The 23,492-nt window shown below is 39.5% G+C and overlaps 1 protein-coding gene across 3 annotated transcripts in view; it reads right to left on the reverse strand.

Moving 5' to 3' along the window:
* Positions 1–23,229, reverse strand: part of Col12a1 (collagen type XII alpha 1 chain) — a 119,874-nt gene extending 96,645 nt beyond the window's left edge. The window contains exons 1-11 of one of the 3 annotated variants that reach the window (XM_021172385.2): positions 22,931–23,229; positions 19,881–19,988; positions 12,402–12,518; positions 10,999–11,142; positions 10,368–10,427; positions 8,424–8,687; positions 8,091–8,255; positions 7,049–7,222; positions 5,088–5,378; positions 4,080–4,682; positions 2,249–2,521 (exon numbers count right to left, since the gene is read on the reverse strand). In XM_021172385.2, the coding sequence (XP_021028044.1) occupies positions 2,249–2,521; positions 4,080–4,682; positions 5,088–5,378; positions 7,049–7,222; positions 8,091–8,255; positions 8,424–8,687; positions 10,368–10,427; positions 10,999–11,142; positions 12,402–12,518; positions 19,881–19,953 (2,164 nt within the window). In that variant the 5' untranslated portion in view covers positions 19,954–19,988; positions 22,931–23,229. The remainder of the gene's footprint in view (positions 1–2,248; positions 2,522–4,079; positions 4,683–5,087; positions 5,379–7,048; positions 7,223–8,090; positions 8,256–8,423; positions 8,688–10,367; positions 10,428–10,998; positions 11,143–12,401; positions 12,519–19,880; positions 19,989–22,930) is intronic. The other 2 variants (XM_021172383.2, XM_029481914.1) reach the window with 2 other exon arrangements.
* Positions 23,230–23,492: the final 263 nt, after the last annotated feature.

Raw genomic sequence — 23,492 nt, forward strand, 5'->3', positions numbered from 1 at the left:
AAAGAAAGAAAGAAAGAAAGAAAGAAAGAAAGAAAGAAAGAAAGAAAGAAAGAAAGAAAGGAAGGAAGGAAGGAAGGAAGAAAGAAAGAAAGAGAGAGAGAGAAACAGAAAGACCAAAGAGATGAAAGAAAGAGAAGAAAGAACGTTGTATTTGGCAACCATTATCCATGACTCATTAAGTATGTCAAGAAAAAAGACCGAATTGGTCAAAACAAATGAAGCAGAATGACTAATGGCTGTGAATCCTGGCCCTAAAGCTTAATGGATGTATAATTTAAGCCACAGATTGTTCAGCAGTTAAATGTGACTACCTATTAGATTATTGACGTACCTAAATAAGATAATCCATGAGAAGCATTTAGTATAGCGTATGCCACCTAGTAAAAGCTCAAAAGGCACCAGCTTAATTAAGGTGTTAAATGTTAAAACTTGACTATTTACAAAGGAAATTTTAGATGCTATAGTTTCATGAGAAACAGTAGGGCTGTCAATCACCAAGCTCTTCTGTGGTGGCCCAATGTCTAAACAGTTGAGTATTTGTGAACACATTGGCCTCAACTCAAAATTCCCTCCTGCCCCCTTCCCCCTCTCCTCCTCCTCCTCCTTCTCAGCTGTTGTGATGGTGGTAGGTGGTGATGGGGGTGGGAGAATGTAGTGTTTACTTCTACATTTTATTTTTATGAAAAAACTGTAATAGCAATATTAAAGGGAAAACCAGTTCCCCATAGCCAGAAGCAAACAATATCAATTTATTTGTAAGCAATGTAGTTTTTCAGCCAATTAAAAGAATGAGAATAAAAGTAAGTACAGAAAATGCAACTTTAAGAATTTAGATTAGAAAATGTTTAATCTCAAAGTTAGTGCCCTAAAGTGACTAATAGTATAGTTGTCTCCTGTGCTTTCTATTTCTTGCTACAAAAAAAAAAAAAAAACCTTTCTTCTGTTTCAAGAAAGGGCTGAAATAAAACTGTCCAGCACCCAGCCCGTCAAACCTTAGTGTTCTGGGAGGATGTGAAGCATCAGTACAAACATGGTGTCTATTTGTACAAAAGGCTAGTGGACGTAAATAGGAGAATGAAATTCAACAGCTAAGCAGATTGCTTTACATGTAAGTTTTAAAGGCTTTCAGACTTGTGTTTCTTCTTGAGCCACAGTGGGCATTATAAGCAATCAATAAAAAGGCAGAAACATCTTAAGTATGAAGATCTAAGTTATAGAACCATAAAATCAAATAGATTAGGTACTTTAGTTGGCCTGTTGCCAGAAATATACCTATATCATGTACGAAAGGAAAATATCAATCTTCTTGAAAAATGTTTTAGAGATGAAGATTCCCTAGTTTTACTAATAAGGTATGCAACGTGTGCTGGCCCTGTCTTCAAGTGCTTCTTTACACATCATAAATTCTCACGATTCCCCTTTGGGGTTCTATTCCTTGCACCCGGTCAAAATTAGGAAGAGAATCTACATCTGTTGTAATTTATTGCTGCTTCCGTATTAAGCAGTGATACTTGACTGGCATTCATTTTTTTCTTAGTCATATTAAAGGCCAAATGAAATTAATTATACCAAAAGGTATTCAGCACTGGTCAGTAAAGGGGACACATCTCAAACACTAGTAGAATTATTTCGCTCATGTCCCAGCAGCGCTATTCACAATATCTAAACGCAGGAACAACCTGAATAAATGTATTCATACAATGAGATACGGGTCATCCTTTAAAAATGAAATTCTGCCCAAGTGTAGTGATACAAGCCTTCAATCACAGCACTCAGGGGTCAAAGGTAGGCAAATCCCTGTATGTTCAAAGCAAGTCTGGTTTACCTAGCAAATTAAGGTCAGCCAGAGCTACATAGTGAGGTCCTGAGTCAATAAATAAGTAATAAACAAACATGTAACATGAATGAGTAACCAGACAAAGTGAAATAAGTCATACCAAGGAAAAATAACACATGATCCCATTGTATACAGGCTAAAAATAATCAAATTCAAAGAGACAGAAGGTAGGATGACAGTCCAGGAGTAGGGGACCTGGGAAATGGAGACCCACGTTGGCTACAGGGTTCTGGTTATGCTTATTCTACACATGGATGTTGGTAATGACAGATGTATGAGATATATATACTCTGTGCAATTGAACTGTGCACCTAAAAGATGTACTAAAAGCAGGTGGTTTATTCATGCTATAACATTGCTCTCTAGTTAATTGCAAAGTTTTGAAATAACATAGGAGAACTCCTCCTGTACCTTCTGCAGTGGTCTCCTCCCCAGTTATAGGAACACTGAAGCCATCCTCATACTCTGCTGTCACATTCACCAAGTACAGGGTTTCTGGCCTCAGGTTGTTGAGAACAACACTAGTGCTGGAGGCTGGCTCCACCACTGTGACCTCATCATCACCATTAGCATCCTTGTAAGTGACATGATACGAAAAGACGTTGTCTCCAGGAGGAGACCATTCAGCTTTGAAACTATTAGCAGTTACCTGAGTAAACCTCAGATCCTTTGGTGGAACATAAGCTGTTTAAAAGAAAAAAAGAAATAATTTAAAATTTTAAATCTATGGAAGGCCCATAAACATAGACCTCTCGACTCTGTGCTTCTGAAATGGTTGGTTTTCATTCAGGAGCAGAGTCATTGAGACCCGTGCACATGACCACTGAGAGAAGGCTTCCCTCTTAAAACGAAGTCCTGATCATTTTCCTTAACTATAAATAACAGTGATTATATTATATGGAGAAAGTAACAAATTAAAATGAGCTTCTCAAGACGAAGCATTGATAAAATAAATATTTCCCCACAAGTGTATATTTAGATAGTGGCAGATTTTAAATGAACCATAACAATTTTCCCATTCATCCTGGTACTTGAATATTACCCCTTAGTGACAGGTAGACAGATATCCCAGGGTAAAACTAAGGAACTTTCTGGCAAATGAATAATTATAGTAACCGGGAAGGGGCCTCAGTTGGGAAAGCATTTGTCATGCAAGTATGAGGAACTGACTTGACCTCCCCAAATCCATATAACATGGCATACAGTGGAGTTCTTCTGTAATCCCAGAGCTTCTACAGCAAGAAAAGGGCCTTGGAGGCAAGAGAGCCCAGCTTGAGATCACAGGAGAGTGCAACAAAAGACAGTCTCAAACAAGGTGGAAGTCAGACACTAGAGGTCTCAGTCTCTGCTCGCTCTCTCTCTCTCTCTCTCTCTCTCTCTCTCTCTCTCTCTCTCTCTCTCTCTCTCTCCCCTCTCTCTTCTCTCTCTCACACCACACACACACACACACACACACACCACAGCATGTGTGTGCCCATCACATACACATATACAAAAGAATAATTTTTAGAATATACTTATTAAACTAAGCATGCATTAAACTGATCATGGGAAGAGGTGATGCTTAATTCACATTGTCCTTTGAAGGTTTACAAATGGGACAGATATGAAAATATAAAATTACTAACAAAAAACAGATAAATGTGTAAATGATGCAAATACACTAGAGAACTTAAGAAGGGTTTATAAAGTGGGTGATATTTTTAAGCAAGCATTGGAAAGCACAATTTAGACAAATCAAGAAAGGATAGAGAATTCTGGGTGTAAGATATCATGCCCAAAACAGCAAAGAGAAAGAATACACAAAAAGAATTCAAAGTTCCAACACTTTTAGTTGCTTTGGGTTCAAAGGACCCAGATCTGTATTTAGACAGTAGAAACTCGGTAAGTGGTTGTTTAATTGGCTATGACAAATAAGTATGATGAAGCTGGGTCCTAGACTTCCTTGAAGATCTAAGGAAGGAAATCTCATTTTGGGTAAGCATTTTTTTTCACCAATAATGGAATGGTATGCATACCCAGGAGAAAGTTGGGTTGGGTTGTGTTGTGTTGTGTTTCAGAGCTGAGGACTGAATCCAGGGCCTTGCACTTGCTAGGCAAGTGCTCTACCATGGAGCTAAAAAGTGTCAGACTCAAGTACACTAAGTCCCATGGTTTTCAATAGCAGTTGGATGTTTTTTTGTACCCAGGGAATCAAAGAAGAACCCTATCCATGGTTTTAGAACTCGGAGGCTCTACCAACCTTTCTTCTTTATAGCTGCCAACTCTTGCTCAATTCTAAGACAGATGGACTGTGTAAGTTCAAACGATATCCTCTGAAAGGCATCAAAATCCTCCACTGTGAACACATGGGTCTCAGCAGGAGGAGAGGCAATGGCTTCCAGTTCTGAGCGCACAGCGTCCTTTACACCGACTGCGAAGATCTCCACGTCCGAGTTCCTGAGTTTTATAGCAGGGTCCCTGAAAGCATCTGACGACTTCCCATCTGTGATGAGAATCATCACCTTTGGTACATTGCTTCTGGAGCCTTTGTTTGGCACAAATATTTTCTCTCTGACATAAGTCATGGCTTTGCCTGTGTTTGTGGATCCTCCCCTGTACGGGAAGGTGTTTATTGCTTTGATTATATCTTCAACTCTGTTGAACTCCTTCAATGTGAACTCGGTGTGAGGGTCCCTGCTGTACTGTACAAGGCTTATCTGCACCCTGTTCGGAGAAATCTCAAAACTTTTTGCAAGAACTTCTAAAAAGGCTCGAACTTTAACAAAATTTGCAATCCCGATGCTATAGGAACCATCAACCAAAAACACGATGTCAGCTTTTATATCCACACCACGTGAACATTCTGTGAAGAGAAAGAAAATCTATTAAACATAAACAAATAAAATTAAAATATAATAAAATTAACATATAGATATTTCTAAATATCTCACTTTCTTTGTAAGTCTACTTCTTTTCAAAAACTGCTACAAGGCTAGGGAGGTAGACCAGTTGGAGAAAGTGCTTCCTGAAGAAGTGTGAGGACCTCAGTTTGGATAGTCAGCACCCACATGAGAACCAAGGGCATCTGTAACACTGTGCTGAGGGCATGGGGACAGGCAGATCCTGGGGCTTGCTTGCCAGTTTAGACCAGTTTCAGGAAAACTCCATTGGAGGGGAAAACTACTGAAAACACTATGTTTAAAACCAAGTCTGAACTAGTAGACCATGGTGTGGTACTCCAACCATAGCAATGAAATGGCTACCTTACCCACTTGAACTTTCATTGGCTGCGTCTTCTCCAAGACCGAAGTGGGCTCACTGGACGTCAGGCCCTTCATGGCAAAAACGCTGATCTGGTACTCTGTGTCCGCTGTAAGGTCACGAACATTGAGCGTGGTCGTCTGGGGCCCCACACTCAAAGCGTGATGTCGGCTTCCCGCTGCCATTGGTGTGAGGAGGATCTTATAGCCGGTCACAGCGCTGGGAGACGGATCCCAGCTCAGCCTAATGTATTTTGATGAGAGTTCAGTGACTACCAGATTTGAAGGAGGCTCGATGACTAAGAAAGAGAAAAAGAAGAAGCATGTAGTGATTAATAATGGGGTACAACTCTAGTAGGTTTTACATTTGGACCTTCAATTCTTCTCATTCAAATTGACAATGTCTGTATCAAAAAGTGTTGGCTGATACCCTTTCTCCTTACTTCCATCTGTATGAGTCCTACTGTAAGGATTTTAGTTACTGTGCTGAAAAGATTGGTGGGGAGAAGAAATTTTTTTCATCAATTTTGATGAAAGTATATTTAATGTTTAATCCTTCTCTGTCCAAACTTTTCATGTCGAATTTGGCATTTTACTCCTTGTCTTTATTTTCATGTTCCAGTATAGATGCTGTGATGTGGTCATCACTACCCATGCAGGAAAATTCAAATAGGGGCACAACAAAAGCCTCGCCTGATCTGGGCACTCACAAAGCTGCATTCCACTAATAATTAACCTGTTTAAAATAAAGAGAGATAATCCCAGTAAAGTGAAAGTGGACATACAGATTTTATGATGATACAGACTCAGGGTGAGGGAAAGTTATCCCCAATAGACAGTAGAGAAACAGAAAGGATTCAGAAAGGATGAGAAGCTATGGGAGAAGTAAAGCCAAGGAACTTATGAAAATAGGATTGAAGATGGCGCCATGGGCAAGCTACACTCAACCATCTGTCAATTCCCAGAGTGGATGGAGACCATCATGGGGAAGTACCAGGATTTTCGGTGTTCAGATGGATACTTGCAAAATATCCTTTGGAAATACCTCTTCTCTCCTCTATGTACTTAGAAGTAATAACTGAGAGAAACGGGAAAGCGTTCCAGATGTGGGAGTATCAAACTGACCTGAACTCTGAAAGATGCCTAAGACTTGAACATATTAGGGGACACCTGATAGTGGAAAGTCCTTGTCCTTAGGGGCTGGTAGAAGTGATGCTGTTAGTCACGTATGTTCTAGAATGCTAAAAATAATTGTCTGCAATCTGCCAGTGCTTAAGTCTGAGTATAAAATAATTAAATTGACTCCCAGAAAAGCCTGATTATGCATAGACAATATATGCCAAAAGACTTTTATAAAAGTCTAATCTATGGAGGAGGGGAATCTCATGAGGTTCTACCCTTAGACAAAGACTGTAGGCAACTAAGGAATCCTGAGAATAGAAGTAGATTTTCCCAGAGGAGAGCCCCTAATGCTTCTCCAATACCAAGTGCATCCTTGAAATTATATACATACACGTAACACTAAAGAGATTCAGCAGGTTGTATTTATATATTTATGCATTTTCACACAGGCACACAAATATATACGAAACAATAATGAACAAAAAAAATTCATTAACTTGAAGGGAAGCAAAGAGGCACATAGAGTAGCTTAGAGGAAGGAAAGAGAAGAAACCTGACATATTTTAAAATGTTTTAACTAAAATTAAAATATTAAATAAACTATATCTAATCAAAAATTTCCCCTCACCCCAAAAAATGTTCAGAAACTTCACAGAAAAATAAATATTTTGTCAAATCTTCCAATGGAGAGAGAAAATAATTCCAAGGTATTAACAAGTTGAGTTCAGACACCGGTCAATCACTGGAAGAAGTGGTTAAGATATGTCTATTCTAGAATGCCTGCAAAGCAGGAGCCACTGTCAGAAAGAGCTGGCACATATGCCCCCCTCAAGAAACAAGCACTCACCTTCTTCTCCACTGACCAACTCACCAAGCTGCTCATCAACTCCTGAACACACCTGGGAGATTATCTCATTCTGGATGTCCACAATTGCATCAAAATTGGCCACATTGAACACATGGTTCAGGGAAGGTGTGGATGCGATTTGTTTGAGTTCTTTTGCATCTGCAGCTTTAATGCCTTAAAAACAAAAGGGTGGGGAATATGATGAAATGGGAAATGTACCAACTGTAAGAATCTTTTGGCAGTATTTCTTAGTCTTGTAAAACTGAAGATATTTTGACCCTTTTTAATTCAAAATCCAGAGTTGCTTTGGCACGTGCCTTTAATCCTAGCATTAGGAGGCAGAGGGTTGAAGATTTCTGTGAGTTCAAGGACAGCCAGACCTACATATTGAGACCCAGTCTCAAATATATGACAGATAGATAGAGGGAGGAATGGAGAGAGAGAGAGAGAGAGAAGGTATATAGGTAGATAGATGATAGGTAGGTAGGTAAGTAGGTAGATAGATAATAGATATAGATGATAGTAGATGAAAAACAAATGTTCAGTGACAAAGGGTTTTATAATTTCACAATGTCCAGCCAGGAGGAAAACAAACAATTAATGGAGAGAGCCTCCATTCTAACTATGCCATTGCTTGTCTCTGCCATCTGTAAAGATAATTTTTTTTTACTACAAAGTGCTGAATGAGCTAGAGACCTGTGAATATTTCAAGTATGGTGTAGTGCAGAAAATGCATAAAATCCACTTAATGATAACACAAGGAGGAGCTTTATTAGAACCACTGGCAGAGTGTTCGTTGAAAAGTAGAGACCTGGCAAAGCATGTGACTATCAGCTCACTTCATCCATATGCTCAGAAAGTTTTATGAGGAAAGAGATAAGTAGAATTTTTACTCGAAGACAACTTGGCAACATGCTTTCCTATAAAATGCAGTAAGCACTTTTGACAGCATCCTTCCCTGAGGAATCAACCTTTATCTTCTCAAGCATCAAGTGTACTAGAGGAGAGCTAGAAAGAAAATGGCCAGTCAGACTTAACCTACCCAGAGAGAAAACCTCAACTCCAATATTCCGAAGCTCCCGGGCTGGAATTTCCACTTCGTCCTGAGACTTGCCATCCGTGATAATAATTGCCACTTTAGGAAAGCCAGCTCGTGAGCCAGCAGATTCAGTAAAAGTGTTTTTAACTAAGTAATCAATGGCATCCCCTGAAGGAAAAAAGAAATATTTTCACTTACTGTAGGCACCCATTTTGCCAAAGTTAAAGACTAAGATACTAATTCCAAAGGTGCTAACTATATAACCAGTTTCTTAAATTTCTTTTCAAAATAAACATTTCATTTATTTTAAACAATAATATAATCTCTAAAACATACCTGTCATTGTGTTGCCGCCTTTGTATGGTATTTTTTTAACTGCAGCAAGGAGGTCTTCTCTTCGGTAATACTGATTTAAGTTAAATTCAGTCCTGGTATCTGAGCTGTACTGAACAACTCCAACCCTTGTCTTCTCCTCCCCAATGTCAAATGCAGACACCAGAGCAACAATGAAGTCTAAAATGTACTTGAAATTATTTCTTCCCACACTCCAGGAGCCGTCCACAAGAAACACTAGGTCGGTCCAGGCACTGACAGAGCACTCTGAAATGAATTTGACAAATTTTTAACTGATGAAATCAGTCTGTCTTTTAAAAAGCACAGCCTAACATTTCAGAAATCTTCATTAGAATATATCTGACCCACTGTTTTCAATCTACACACTTAAAAGAATATACAACCTTAAAATTACACTGAAGTAATATTAGTGCACATATGAAGATCCGTGTATGGGACAGGATGCCTTTACATTGCTATGCATGATAGCAAAGAACTGACTAGACATGTGATACGCTACCCAGGATACTGCAATCAGAGCACATGCAGTGACAACCTGTTTTTCTGAACCATATCTTTCATTTTCCCCAAATGAAGATTACATAAAACATCTGGGAGACACACAAAAGAAATGTCAACAGTGTCTCCTCCAGTTTTGTTATTTATCAACAGATAAAATCAATCTGTGCTCTTCAGGCAGATTTGGTCTGGGTTGAAGAGCAGAACAAATGTTTTAATAGTCTGTCATATTTTCCAATCTAAACGTCTAAGTTTATAGTCAGGGTAGTCTATGCATAACGTCATGCAAAGTAGCCAAACTATCTATGTCTTTGTTATCTATGTACTCAAATTTGACAACTAAAATCTCCATTATTAAACAAAAGGAGGAAATACTGCTAAGTCAAAAGCCCAAATGTCCATATGGCATCCTTAAGGGATTAGAATGCAATGGACTCTTATGACCTCACATTATATTTCCTTCTTCCGTGGTCAAGGAGTCAAGTTGGTTTTCATGAAAATCCATATTTGCAAGGCAACATTTAGTGGATTTCTGAAGATGTCTTTGTCCTTGAAGTTAGTTGGTAGATAATAAAAAAGTATTTGGCAAAGAGGAGCAGGAAAAGATCTTGGAAAATTGTGCAAGACAATTATATGCTGTTTAATAGGGCAATTTTAGTCTATTAAAAACCCATATCTGGCAGAATATTTTGATTTAGAATAAATATTGATAGTTTGGAGAAAATATTAATGTAACTGCATAAGAGAAACTTCATTTTAGATTATTGGACATCTGAGGAAATGATAAACTGATCTAGAAGGAAATGCTCCAGAGAAAGAGGGCTTTGTGTTTATAATGTTTTTATGATCAGTCTGGGTCATAAATCCAGCTTACAAAGTGGCAAAATCAGAAATCCAAGAAACTCCTTGGGAGTTCACTCTAGCAAGTCACACAAAGCAGTGTCAGACAATGGAGGGGAAGCGCCTCACAGCCGGAATAAATAAAAGTGTTTTTCATCTGGTTATGAATTCACCAAGTCCTTAGAGATGGATGGGCTGCAGAAACTCTGGGAAGATTGGGAAAGCTGACGTCATCAGCCAAGGTAACAGAAATATCCCAGGGATGAGTTCAATCTGCAAGTACACCTAAAGTGTATTTCACAGCTCTTGAGTTGCTTCAACTACTAAGATCCTCTCAGTCTGCTCCCATATATCTGTAAGTACCATCTATTGCTATCAACTTATAGGAGGAGGAAATATTGGCTGAAGGTTAGACCTCAAGGTTTATGAGTTTTTACTTATACATTTCTCTGTTATCTACTCCTTCTAGAGAAAGCTTATATCTGTTAACATAGGGAATATGATTAAGCTTTGTCTATAATGAGAACATCTACTACAGTGCAGTTGTGACTTCTACAAACCCAAGCAAAAATACAGAAAGAAACTCACTTTGTATTTCTGTTTTTCCAGGTTTCTTCTCCCCTGGCTTTGTAGGACCACCTGTTTGAACTGAGTCAAAAGCCCATCATTAACCAAAAAATATATATATAGTAAAAACATAACACATACATTGCTTTTTAATATAGTATTTCAAATGTTTGGTCTTGTCCAGCTGGTCAAAGTGCCAAACAAGGATTTCCTTACAAATGAATTATTTTGAGGAACTGTTAGAGATACTTCAAAAGGGTTTTTACATTATTGTGCTCCTTCTTGAGACTAAGGTTAAAGGCGCAAATGAACTGTTCATAACCTCTAATAACTAGAATTGTAGAAAGTGGTACTTATATGTTGCCTATATAATAGGAGATTAAACCTGAAGCTGGAAAATTGTCTGCAAAATACATATATGTGTATCTATCTATGTAACAGTAATAATCAAAGAAAAATAGGCTATCAATTTGAAATTGGGGAGGACATGGAAGGAGATTGAGGGAGGGTTTTCTGAGGGGTGGGGAGGGATAAAGAGAAGGAAGTGACATAATCGTATTTTAATTTAAAATATACCAAAATTATTTCAAATTTAAAAACAAAACTAACAGAAAAAAATAATTAAAGTACTTAAAATTGTATGCGTTCTTACTTGTTAGTTGACCTATTACTGGCACACTTTCTTCTACTTCATTATAGGAAGTTATAGTCACCACATACTGTGTTTCAGGAATAAGATCTGATAATAGAGTTTCAGTGGTACTTGCTGCAAGGGTAAATTCTTTAGTAGGCCCATCTGAAAACACAAAAAGAAAAATAAGAATACAACATAAACTTTCCTGAAAATAAGATACTACAAAGAAGTCTAAATGTACTCCAAAACTGAAACTTTTACCGTTTGCATTTGTCAAGACATTCAAGAGTTATTCTTAACAGTCTTCCAAAAATAAGGCCTTGCATTTTTAGAAAAGTAATATATGCAAAAGTATTGCCTTTATCTGACAATCACACTCAAAACTTAAAAGGCTTGAAATCCTCCTAAATTAAAGGTATGTCAGAATAGCAGACCAAAAACATATCAATTTTATAAATAAGATATGAGTCAAAATAATTTAACTTTAAGTTATAAATTAGAAGAGAACAGAAAGATAGAAAAAAACACATTCAAATGTGGGCCATATGCTAATTAATACCAATAGTCCTCTGAATTGACTGAATATTTCAATTATATTATATTATTTACATTGTATATAGCATTATATATTATCGTATATATGATATATTACATATCAATTATATTAAATATTTCACAAAGCATAATTAAGAAAGGTAGCATATATAGCAAGACTCTAAGAAATGCTCCTGGTTTCTATGTGGGCCACATACAATAACCGGAGCACTGTGGAACATGGGGATATTGGATCCTTGTGGTACTCATTTTGAACATTGAGAGTCAATATTCCCAGTATCTAGAAACTGTATGACCCCTATTTGGGTTGTTTTAGAGTATTCTTTAGAATAAATGAAGCCATTGACCAAATTTACTTAGAGAGAAACAGGAAAGGGTGAAGTTTTCACTCTTTCTTCAGTTCTTTGGCCATACTGTCTTTTTTTTTTTTAATCTCCCTGATGAGAAAGCATTTTAAACTGCTGGTATTCTAAAAGGCCAAGACATATAAGTAAGATATAGTGATTAGCAATCTTGGCAAAATCTATGTTCACTGCCAACCAATGAAGACTTCTTATCATTTAGCCAATGCAAATGATTACACTCCCACCATATTTGATATTGGTTCTCCAAACTTGGGCAACATGGTTAATTAACACTGTCGATAACACAATAGGACATCCAAAATAACTTTTGTTTTACTTTGTGTTGTTTACTGAAAATATTGGGATCCAAATCTGTAGCTCTGAGTCCGCCAAAAAACTGGTGACATCAACCAAATCCCTCTGGCTTGCTCATTCTTGCCCTCCCTACAGTTAAATGTGAGGTTTGGCAAACTATATACTCTTGATGTCTCTGTCCAAAAACCTCAGCATCTTGAAACTCACCTGTTGTAGGGTCCACTGTTATTCTGTAACCCACAATTGGATCAACTGGTCTCTCCCATGACATATGAACAGTATTTTCATCTATAATTTTAAAATTCAAGTCGGAAGGTGGGTCAACTGCAAAAAGAGAGTTGAGATCAGTTGTGTTTTCCAGTGTGAGAAAATGGTTAATGTGATTAATGAAGAATTGTGTTGAGCAAAGCTTACTAAAGTTGTCTTTGCATAAATTTGTTTCCAACAAATATAAAAGATATCTTGTTGGATCAGAAAAAAAATTAAAAGCTGACAGGATATGACAAAACATCAGGAAGTGTACAAATTACAGAAGACAGCCACGGAACACTTGATACTTGAGTTGCTAAGCCATTCAAGAATGACCAGCAAAATCAAGCAGAATCGAAACATGTTTGGATACGAGAACAATGAAATCACATATAATAACCACATATGCAAACAATTCACATAACAATTAAGGAAATTCAATACATGCTGAGTGCACTTTGAACAAGCATGCCAAATCACAACCTGCTTACAACCATAGACGTTAATTTAGAACACTGACACCATACTCTTTTATAATGTAGAAAGAAAATCGCTGATGGTTTGGGTTCAACCTCTGCATTGTTGCTTGGTACATCTCAGTCTGTGGCAGAAGCTTTTAAAATGTATTTGAATGGAAAAGATAAATCATAAAAAAGTAAATATGTCTCACTAGGAAACATACATTTAAATGTATATTCATATTAAAATAAGAAAAGTATTAAAATGAGATGTTAATGGTTTATGAGTATATAGACAGTGCTAGAAATGTTTATAAAATTTATATTCTGCCCATTTACACCAGTTTGCTGTGTTCCCAAGGTGTAAACCAACATGGTCATTGCCTTTATAGGGGGCACAGTCCATACTAGAAGTAGCATTTTTAAGTAAAAATGCCAGTGTGGCCCTTTAAAAAACAATGGTTAATTATGAAAAGACAACATCAATGTATAGTGAAGAGCAATTATTTACAGAACTTGAAAGGAAATAGAAACAAAGGATCAGCAATGGAAGACATGACTTGCATAAAATCTTGGAGAACGCAATGACAGAAATAACTGTGAAGTACAAAGAGGAACAGTCTACATACAAAACTGTACAGCATCATGCATGTGTCAATGAAATGTTTGACTCGCTTTTAGTTTCCCACAATGAACAAAAGCCTCCATGTACAGTAGTCATTACACAAAGACATTCCTGAAATATTTTATAATGATATTCTCCACACAATGTTCATGCCTCCTCATGCAGCATTGGACTGACTCACTGTCAGTGCATGGTCGATGCTTTGAAAATCATTACACTTGAAGCAAGTTCAACACAGATGACTTTCAGCCATTTGCTTCTTTAAACGTCTTAGTCTTAGTCTACAGACATGACTCACTGGGAGTGAGAAGGTGTATCTCTGTTTTAAGAGATCTCCCCTTCGAATTTTGTGAAAGTCAATTGAAGTGCAGTAATAGCTCTGAGACACACGTCAGAATTGAATGGGGATTAGAGCCATCTTTAACATCCATAGCAGATTTTGAAAGGAAACGAAACTCATCAGGCAAACATCTGCTTTAATAAACTGCCACTTCCAACTGTAGGAGATGGCTTTATTTTTATTGGATACACTAGAAGAATGAATGTTACTCTCTTACCATCCATACACAGGCAGTGAGATTAGAACTATTAATCTACATGCGTGGTTTAATCATTCAGCATTCTTCTGTCTGGAACCATCTTGCAATATTTAGCTGAAGTCATCCCTTAGTATACATAGGGAGCATGCAACAGATGTTAATGGGATGATGGGTATTAAGAATATCATTATAAAATATTCTTCTGATAGCAATGGCTCAGGACAAATTTAATGCAAAGGCAGACACAACCGGCCTGAGCAGCTTTAAAAAAAAAATCAGTACATGGAAAAATAGTACCACCAACCTTGGAAATTGACCTGAAGGAGCGGACATTAGGTTAGAACTGCTGAAGGTCAGCAGCGGCCCACCTTGTTGATGTCCAAGTGACCAGCATTCCAGATAGACTGAAAAAATGACTGTGGGGGAAAATTCTTGAACATTTTAGAGGATTGTAAGAGGCTCGTGGAAACCCAGATGTGGTGACTGGGATTTGAAAGCAGGGAAAATGGCCTAGCAATGTGTGAAAAGCAGAACACCTCTACTCTGCATTCTGGTTCATTTTACCAAATATGCAGCATTTCAAGACTGTCATTGATTTACATATTTTGTGATTTATTATGAAAAACATAATGAAGTATATGTGAGGGTGTAACCCACATCTATTTAAATCAGTACAGATACATGTTTTTATTGATTTGGGAAGATTTTTATGTTAAAATAAATCACAACCACTATCACATCGTCACAGAGTCTAGGTGTTCCCTAAAATAATACTGATATAGTCATAGTACAAACACTAACTAGCTATATACAGTTTGTAAGTGCAAACCATCATAGCCAAGCCAAGGGTAACATAATTAAAATTATAAATAATAATCTGATTCATAAAACCTGGCTTCTTATCATGAAGAAACAAAACCTTGAGTATTTATAACTGGTAATTTAATTTTATACTTAAACATAATGTTTTTAGTATCAAAATACTGTGAAAAGAAAGTAGAATTCTAATGAGATTTCTGTTACACAAGCTATAGGATTTAGGGTATGGTAGGAATGATCATACTATGTGAAATGTATTCGGTGTCTTCTGTATAATGTGCAGACATTTAGACATTTTACTTGTTTTGTCAGGTTTGTCTTTGTAATAACCTAACTATAGGCCCTGCAATCATTGATTTACAAGAGAAATTCAAATGAAGTCATTATAGCTTATGGGTATCAATAATTTTATCTTGCAGTCTGTATAGTTTTCTGCCACATTAGATTAAATGTAAACAGAAGAAATGTTTCAATCAGAAATTTTAGGACATTTATACTATCTGTTAATGTGTACATACATATTTTTTTATTCTCTGAAAAGTCATTATTAAAAGAATATCTGCCCAATAATATATATGTATCACATTGACATCTGCAACTCAAATATAGATAGAATTTGGAAGGTAGCTGTGCTCACCACTATACCACTAGTATGTATTTAGATAGAATTTGATATATTAACGTCACCCACTTGTTCAAACAATTTTAAAATTGGTGTGTCTGTCTTGGCTTAAAGAAAAATAACCTTTTTTCAATTAGAGTACCCAACAAAAGTCTATAACCAAGAATGGCAGAAATAAACAAATGGATAGTTGATGGATGGATGGATGGATGGATGGATGGATGGATGGATGTATGGATGGGTGGATGGGTGGATAGATGGATAGGTGAATATAATATAATATTACAGACAAAGCAAATATAAAAGGCACATTAAAATATCAACTTGAAAAACTAGTAAGATCTTTGTTCTGATCTTTGAAATAACACTGGAAAGGATATTTTCTCAGTGTTAGAGAAGCCTTGGAATGTACAAAGTGTGATGAGTCTGTTATATTCCAGAGGCATTAACTTAATTATTGAGCATCTAATGCTACCAAAGTGCATGTTGTTTGCATTTATAAATACCAAAAATAGCAGCTGAAAATTAACACTTCAGACAAGCAATGATTTACTTGATACACATTATAAAATATGTATTTTCCATTAAATTGGCCAAGTTGAACAGTTCCTAGGTACAAAGGAAAATCAGCACTAGCCCACTGGTCCTGGATCCTGTCTGCGCTATGTAGTAACCATGCTAGAAACTTATGAGTGGGTGGGCAGATGGAAGAATGGATGGTTGAGTGAATGGGTTGATGGATAGATGAATGGGTGGGTGGGTGGACAGATAGATAAGTCAATGTGTATAATATGCTAAGACAAAGCAAATCTAAAAGCTACAATAAAATATCAACTCCAGGAACTCTCACTTCCTCATCTGGAAAATAAAACCATCAGGATAGATGACATCTACATTCTCTGGTTTGAATGTTTTGTTGTATATTAGAAACAGCACTGAATAAATGGAAATCTGCAACTGACAGTGGGGCAGACAGAGGTAGGGAGTATCTCCAGGAGACAGAGACCTGGGATAAGGGAGGCCCCCAAGAATCAGTGGTGGTGACCTTAGCTGTGACTCAGAGCACTGGGGATATGGAGCCTGAAGAGGTCACCTCCTGTAGCCAGACAGGAATCCCTATGGAGCAACAGGGACACCAACCCACCCACAAGACTTTCAACCCAAAATTTATCCAGGGGATGAAGCAGAGACTGAGGGAATGGCCAACCAATAACCAGCTCAACTTCAGACCCATCCCATGGGCAAGCACTAATCCCTGATGCTATTAATGACATTTTGTTATGCTTGCAGACAGGAGTCTAGCATGGCTGTCCTCTGAGGAGCTCCACCTAGCAGCTGATTCAGACAGATGCAGACACCTACAGCCAAACAGTCCCTTTCATTAGAAGGGGAGGAGGGATGAAGGAAGGATTGTGAGAGGAAATACATATGTGTGTGTACATTATATCATATATATATATATATATATATATATATATATATATTCTTAATCTAGATGCAAGGCAATTATTATTAAAGGCATGGATTAAAATCACTGAAAATTGATAATGATTGTTTATTATATGGTATAAGCTATAAATAATACAAAAATTAAAACTGAATTTCACAAATTTTATGTCCATCTCAAATTCTAGATTAATGAAAAATGTGTCCAGTTTTCAAGGAATAATAACCATTAGCTATTTAATGCAAAGCTAATTTTTCTAAAAATCTATTAATATATGTTACCCAAACCCAGACTAACTCACACAACCTAGGTCCATACCTGGATTTAATCTTAAACTAGAGAAAGTTTTAACTTTGCTAGTCTATTTAATATCCACTTAAGACAAAAATTTTTTAAAAATCACCTTTGTCTTTACTTCTATAGGACACAGTAACCTAGCATGGTAACACAATTTAACCATACAAATGGAAGCACGGTGAAAATGTTATGATTTTTTGAAGGTAAGATGTAAATTTTAAAATAATTTCAATTAACATGAAAAACTGTGCTTTCTGCATATAAAAAAAGCAAATAAAAATTATCCATAGAACTACAAGAGCATATATGAGCCACACCAAAAAAATTAAAATTAAAATAAAAAAAAAGTAACTTTGGCTACCCTACCAGAAGACTGTACACAGAGGGGCAAGCTGAAATTTTGAAATACCCTCACAGAAAGATTTCAGGGAGAAAAATTCTATTTCATAGCCCAACGTCTCCAGAAAGACTTTGGCCACAAATTTTGTTAGCCTTCTCTAGGCTCCTGGGGCCTTTTAGTTAGTAGTTAACACCAGGGCTGAGCAGCCCAACAAGGGGCAAACAGCCACATGTGGCTACCGAGCGCATGAAGTGTGGCCAGTCCATAATGAAATGTGCTTACAAGTGTAAAAAGTCCACGTCCAGCTTCCAAAACTTAGCACAGAAATGCAGAAGTGCTAGCTGATGCTGTGTCTATCACTTGCATGTTGAAACAAAAATAGTGTGTTAAGACCCTTTACATTAAAATCAATTTTTCTCTTCCCTTTTGTTTTACTTATATGACTATAAGAAATGTTGGAGTTATACGGATGGCTTACATTTGTGCCTCACATTTCTGTCTGACACTGCCAAACTAGAAAGCAATCCAAAAATGAATTTTATTAAAGCACACTGGCCTAAAGGAGGAAGAGACATGAGCTTAAGAAAGATTGAGGAAAAACCAACTACATCATATGGAAATTAATATAAAGTTAGAAGATAAAATATGAGCTAATCATAAAGACATATCGTATAATGTCCTTTTTAACTGTATTTTGCTGCCTGGTCAATACCACTTAAGAGATGTTTTCCACTTAGCATAATCACCAACCTAACCCTATACTTAAGAATTCTCAAAACTTTTATTTTCAAAGAACTATTTTCTTAATGAGCAACAAACAGGCCACTTCAGTGATTTATCTAAAAATATCTTCAGTAGTGCTTCCAGAAGTTTCTCAAATAAAATTCCTTCCTAACTGACGTCACAGCAAGGATTGCTGAAAGGACACCTCATCAGAATACTCCTTCAGGAGGGAAGATCAGACTCATCCATCACAAAAGCCAGGCCAGGAGCAGTGCGCTATGGTTGGTTCCCTAACATTAACTCTCTATACCTATAGTTTTGAAGTAGGACATTTTTTTTTTAATCAGGATGGTCAAGAAACAGCCCCACATACCTAACCACTTTAGTAGCAACACAACCTACCCTGGAATTTCCAGAGCCGACAGACATCTCCTCCCTAACTTCATTAAAGGCATTTTTTAATTGAAGAGGATAAAGGGACTTTTTAAGATTAGCCCGTTTATCTTGCGGAATACGATTAGTTTGCAAAGTCCCGAATGATAATTGAAAGGGCCGCTAAGATTATTACATGGAAGTGGCTTCCTCAATAAATACTGAGACATTAAAGCACTAAGTGCACCAAACAAAACGGAAATTAGGTTAAAAGTCTAACAAAAGTTTTCTAGACGGCAGGGTACAAGGAGCCGGGGGGGGGGGGTTGGAGTCACATTGTGGTGTCCCTGACCACCTAGTGCCAAGACGCTGACATTAGACGCGGCCAGGTCTCCCTGAGCCAGGCAAACGCAAGAGCAAGCCAAAGGGGTGCCCGGATCCCAGCCGCCTCCAGGCTGGAAACCCTGGCACGGAGCCGAGCCACCCCTCCCCCACAGCTGGGTTGTTCTGGGATGCGTGCTTTAGAAACTTCAGAACCAAACGCAAACAGCAGAGTCCTCTAGATCGAGTGAGCACCCCCTAGGAGTCAGTTTCTGCTTGTCACTCATCCCCCACCCACCCACCCACCTCCCCTAGCTACTGGCAGGTTGAAGGTTGGCTCCTTTGTCTGAAAGTCTGCCTACCCAACCTAATCTGCTCAAAAAGAAAAGAAAGGAAAACCAGACGCTCTCGGGGCTGGCAGTGTTGGAGTCTTTTATTTCATGTTGTCACCAAGGTCACAGTCCTGACCCAGGTGATCCGCTGCTGATCCTATAAAGATGTCCATATTCTGAGGTTCCTGGTGTCCAGACGTCGGGAATCCTCTTGACAGAGCTGGATACAGTTGTCGCCCTATCCAGGGGACTGATCGTCAAGGAAGGCGGCAGTGCAGGTGGCAGTGTGGACAGCACACTGCAGAGACAAGCGCAAGGAGACCACACAGCACTGTACAGAAGAGTGGAAGCAGAATAAACGAGCTGGACCTTTAAAGTTCAGAAACGGACACACCTCAGAAGGCAGGTGTTTCTCTGAAGAAGAGAAAGCACCCGAGAAGTGCAGAGAAAACAGGCCAAGCAACAGAAGCAGGAGATGAAAGTCCTTTCCTTTCTTGACCTCTGCAGTTTCACTTGTCATAGGAGAAGTAAAAACATTTTACCTTCTGCCTCAATGGAAGACAGGAGTAGGGCCACACCCAGGGCGGCCAGCGCTCGGGGAAGCCTGGTCTGCATATTTGGGCCTCAAGCTCACAGCCTCATGAAGGGATCTGCAGGAGGAAGCAGTGATCCATCAGAACCCAGCCTGAGCAGGCCACGAACAAGGTTAGACTAGAGCTTAAACATGGACCAGAACCGAGCCAAATCTGCCTATAAAACAACAGGGCCCAGCCCAGCACATAATGGACCCATTGTGGAACCATGGAAGTCAAACTCTTCCAATAGGTTTAATCAGGGCACTAGTAAGAAATTCTAGTTTAAAGAGGATACTCTTCCCCCAGGGAGCTGCTGCTGCCTGGTGCCCTGTAAAGGCCTGACCAGACCGCACATGACTTCATACTGCCAAGGTGATGGATAATTTAGAGGTCATTTTATCCCTGACTCAACCAAATGTGTCTTCCAGATGGGGATTTCATTTGGCTGCTTTTCCCTAACTGCTGACCTCTTTAGGTAACTGTGCTTTAGTGGTCCCAGGGTAATTTGATAATAATAATAATAATAATAATAATAATAATAATAAACCTCATTTATTCTATTTTCTCCAGTTTATCCTAACTAAAAATATTCAAGTATGTCTTTAAGATCTGGAATAGATTACAGAGGGATGAGGAAGGCCCAAATGAACCCCAGTTCTTCTGATAACCATGTCGTTTTCACATCTGATAAAACCTTTACCAAAGATGAGAGGGGACCAACTCTAAAATGCATAATAAAAAGAGACGAAGCCGTAGAAAAAGAAAAATGCCCTTGTCTGTTTCCCAAACATTCTTAGATTGTACAAACCGCAATAATTCTTCCTTGTGTTTAGCTATTTCTTAATGCTGGAAGATTAAAACTAATACAACCCCCAGAGGTGAGAAGGTTCTTAATTTTTCCTGCCTTTGCAAATAGATTTCTTCCTTAACGGCAAAGAGTTCCACTCATCCTTTTTACTTTCTCAACACACAGTAGCTATTTTAGCAGCAGAAAGGACTGCCCTAGTATATTCTATGATCCAATCCAGGAACAAAAGTTACCAGCAATTAGCTGGACTGGGAAGGTGTCTGTGGCCAAATGCAAAAACAGAACGAGGAGATTCAGAAGTGCACACATTACTTTAAGGCTACACCATAGGCCTCATGACAAATAGCGGGGAGCACTCCCCCATTTGTGCTTGGGAATTCAAAAATAAGCCAAAGGTTGGGCTCTCCTTGAGAAAAAAAAGAACTGACAGTCTCCAACCTTGCCTTTCCAAATCATTGGCACAAGGGTTAGGGCAGCTTTCCTCATCCGAGTGTAAATTGCATTTTACATGTCTGATGAGCAGGCAAGCCAAATTGCCCAGAGCTCCTTTTTATGAAGCCAGTATTAAAATTTTGGCACAGCTCTGGGATCTAAGGGATTTTAGTAATGTCTTCTCCCCCTAATTAACAACATTCAAACCCTTTCCTACATTAGTCAAAATTTGTAAAGATTAAAAAAGCATGAATGCTTCATTGTTGTCAACACCCGGCCATAACGCTGATATAATAATTTAGAATGCAGTCGGCAGTTGTGCTCACGAAAAGCTAAAGGGTGGTAACCTACCCACAAAAATCGGTGTGCAGTTTTCTTGGGGGCGGGGTTAAAAGGTTGAACAAAAAACTTGAGTTTTGGAAGAGTTTATCTTAGTCTAGTGCGCCACCTATCGGCTTCCTGTCTCAGCATCAAGAATGAATCACCTCTCTTTGGGGTATCTGATGAATAACTCAGCCATCTCCGCCAGCCAAGAATTCCGTTCGTATACGTTTTAAAGAAAAACGTCTCTCTCCTTCTTAGCCAAAACATTTATCGGAGTGCTTAGCAACACTTCATTGAGCATTCTCAGACATAGATGTCTGAAAGCGGTAGCCCTTACGTGGCAGTAGGATTTCCCTCACTTCCCCTCATGAATGAAAATGAATCAACTGCTGGAGTGGGGGCACTATGGGAACTGGTCCCTTTCGGACAAATCGCCCCTCCCCCACCCCTTGCTGGAAGGAGCCGACTTCTTAACTCTCTCAAGTTAACCTTTTTTTCAAACGCACACACAGGCACACATATGTTTCGTGGGCCCATCTAGATTCCAGGCGTCACCTATGTCTTCTATAAAGGCTACCTAGCCAAGGACGAGCTTAGACTTGTTTCTTCGCCCTCCTCCCCCAATCCCACCCCAATATTCTTTAGAAGACTCTAACCTTGGAACTGAGAGGAGGTGTATGCCAGAGATCTGAATTGGTCAGGGGACGGTGGCTGAGGAAGCCAGATGCAGGTCCCATTTGTCAACTGCTCTCAAATGCACTGACTCCACACACTCTGATCTGTGCACTCAAAGACTGGAGGAGAACCCTCCTCAAAGGTCCCATTGACTGACCCTGGGTAAAACTTAATCCCAGTGCATTCAGGAGGAACCCAAAAAGGAAGTCTCAGAAGCTACTGGCCTAACCAACCCAGCAGCACTTTGAAAGCAGTGGAGGATGGAGCCAGGGCAGCTCCCCCCAGAGCATCTGGAGATGCGACTAGCGCCTAGTCTCGCCAAGCTGGAGCGCTTTCCACTGGCCCTCCATGGAATTCTTCGCGGAGCGTACAGTACTTCACTTCGTTTTCCGGCAATGCCTTGTGTCCCTGCTGCAAGCTTGGCATCCCTGACAAAGCCACCAGATTATAAAGAGCGACCTATGCAGCCCGTGCTCTTCACTGAAAGCGACAGAGACTATAGAGGACATTACCCTACAGATGGATACATTGAGTCCCACTTGGCACACAAACAAGCCACCTTTCCTTCTCCCTCCAAAACTCCAAAGAAACCGCCAATCTCCTGTGCCACAGATCTATCTCGGGCACACTAATCAATCGCTTCCAAAGCCAAGCAGCCCCTGTGGGGCGTTCTGCCAGCCCCGGGTTAAGGTGCAAGCAAGAAGCCACTTTCCCCAGTTATCTTTGGGAAAGGCCGCGGGGAGTGGGGGTTGGGGTGGGGAACAGAAGCCAGACTGACCTGAGCCGGAGGTGACAGAGGGAGCCGGCGTCCAGCAGCCTGCGCGTGGGACCCCCTGGGCCTGGGAGGGCGCTGCGCTCCGGGAGCACCTGGCGGCCGCGGGTGTGGAAAAGGCGGCGGGAGCGCCCAGCAGCAGCGCCTAGTGCGCGGAGCGAGCGGAGGCAGGGGGACTGAACGCAGCTGCCGGCGGACGGGTCTGCAGCGGCCGCCTTTGCCGACTGGGAAGAGACTCCGCGCCGCGGGCTACTTAATAGAGGGCTGTTCCCGGCTCTCAGTTTACTCGGTTACGAAACGCCTGAGAAGGTGGAAGGCTGCCACGGGTGATGTATGCTCCTCGGCGGTGAAGGAGGTCTACTTTTGGGAACGTGTGCATACTTCGAGCATTCCTTCGGCGTGAGGTGGCGATCGCCGTAGTAGCAATGCCCCTCCGGGGGCGGGGAGGAGGGAGGGAGAGAGGGGGACAGCCGCAGCCGGGTTCCCTGCCAAGGGAGGCCGCGGACTCCTCCGCTTGGGGCGGGCTAGGGGGCTCGGGTTTCCCTAACCCAACGAGTTTCTTTAATAC

Source organism: Mus caroli, chromosome 9, assembly GCF_900094665.2.
Source record: "Mus caroli chromosome 9, CAROLI_EIJ_v1.1, whole genome shotgun sequence".
NCBI classification, from domain to species: Eukaryota; Metazoa; Chordata; class Mammalia; order Rodentia; family Muridae; genus Mus; species Mus caroli.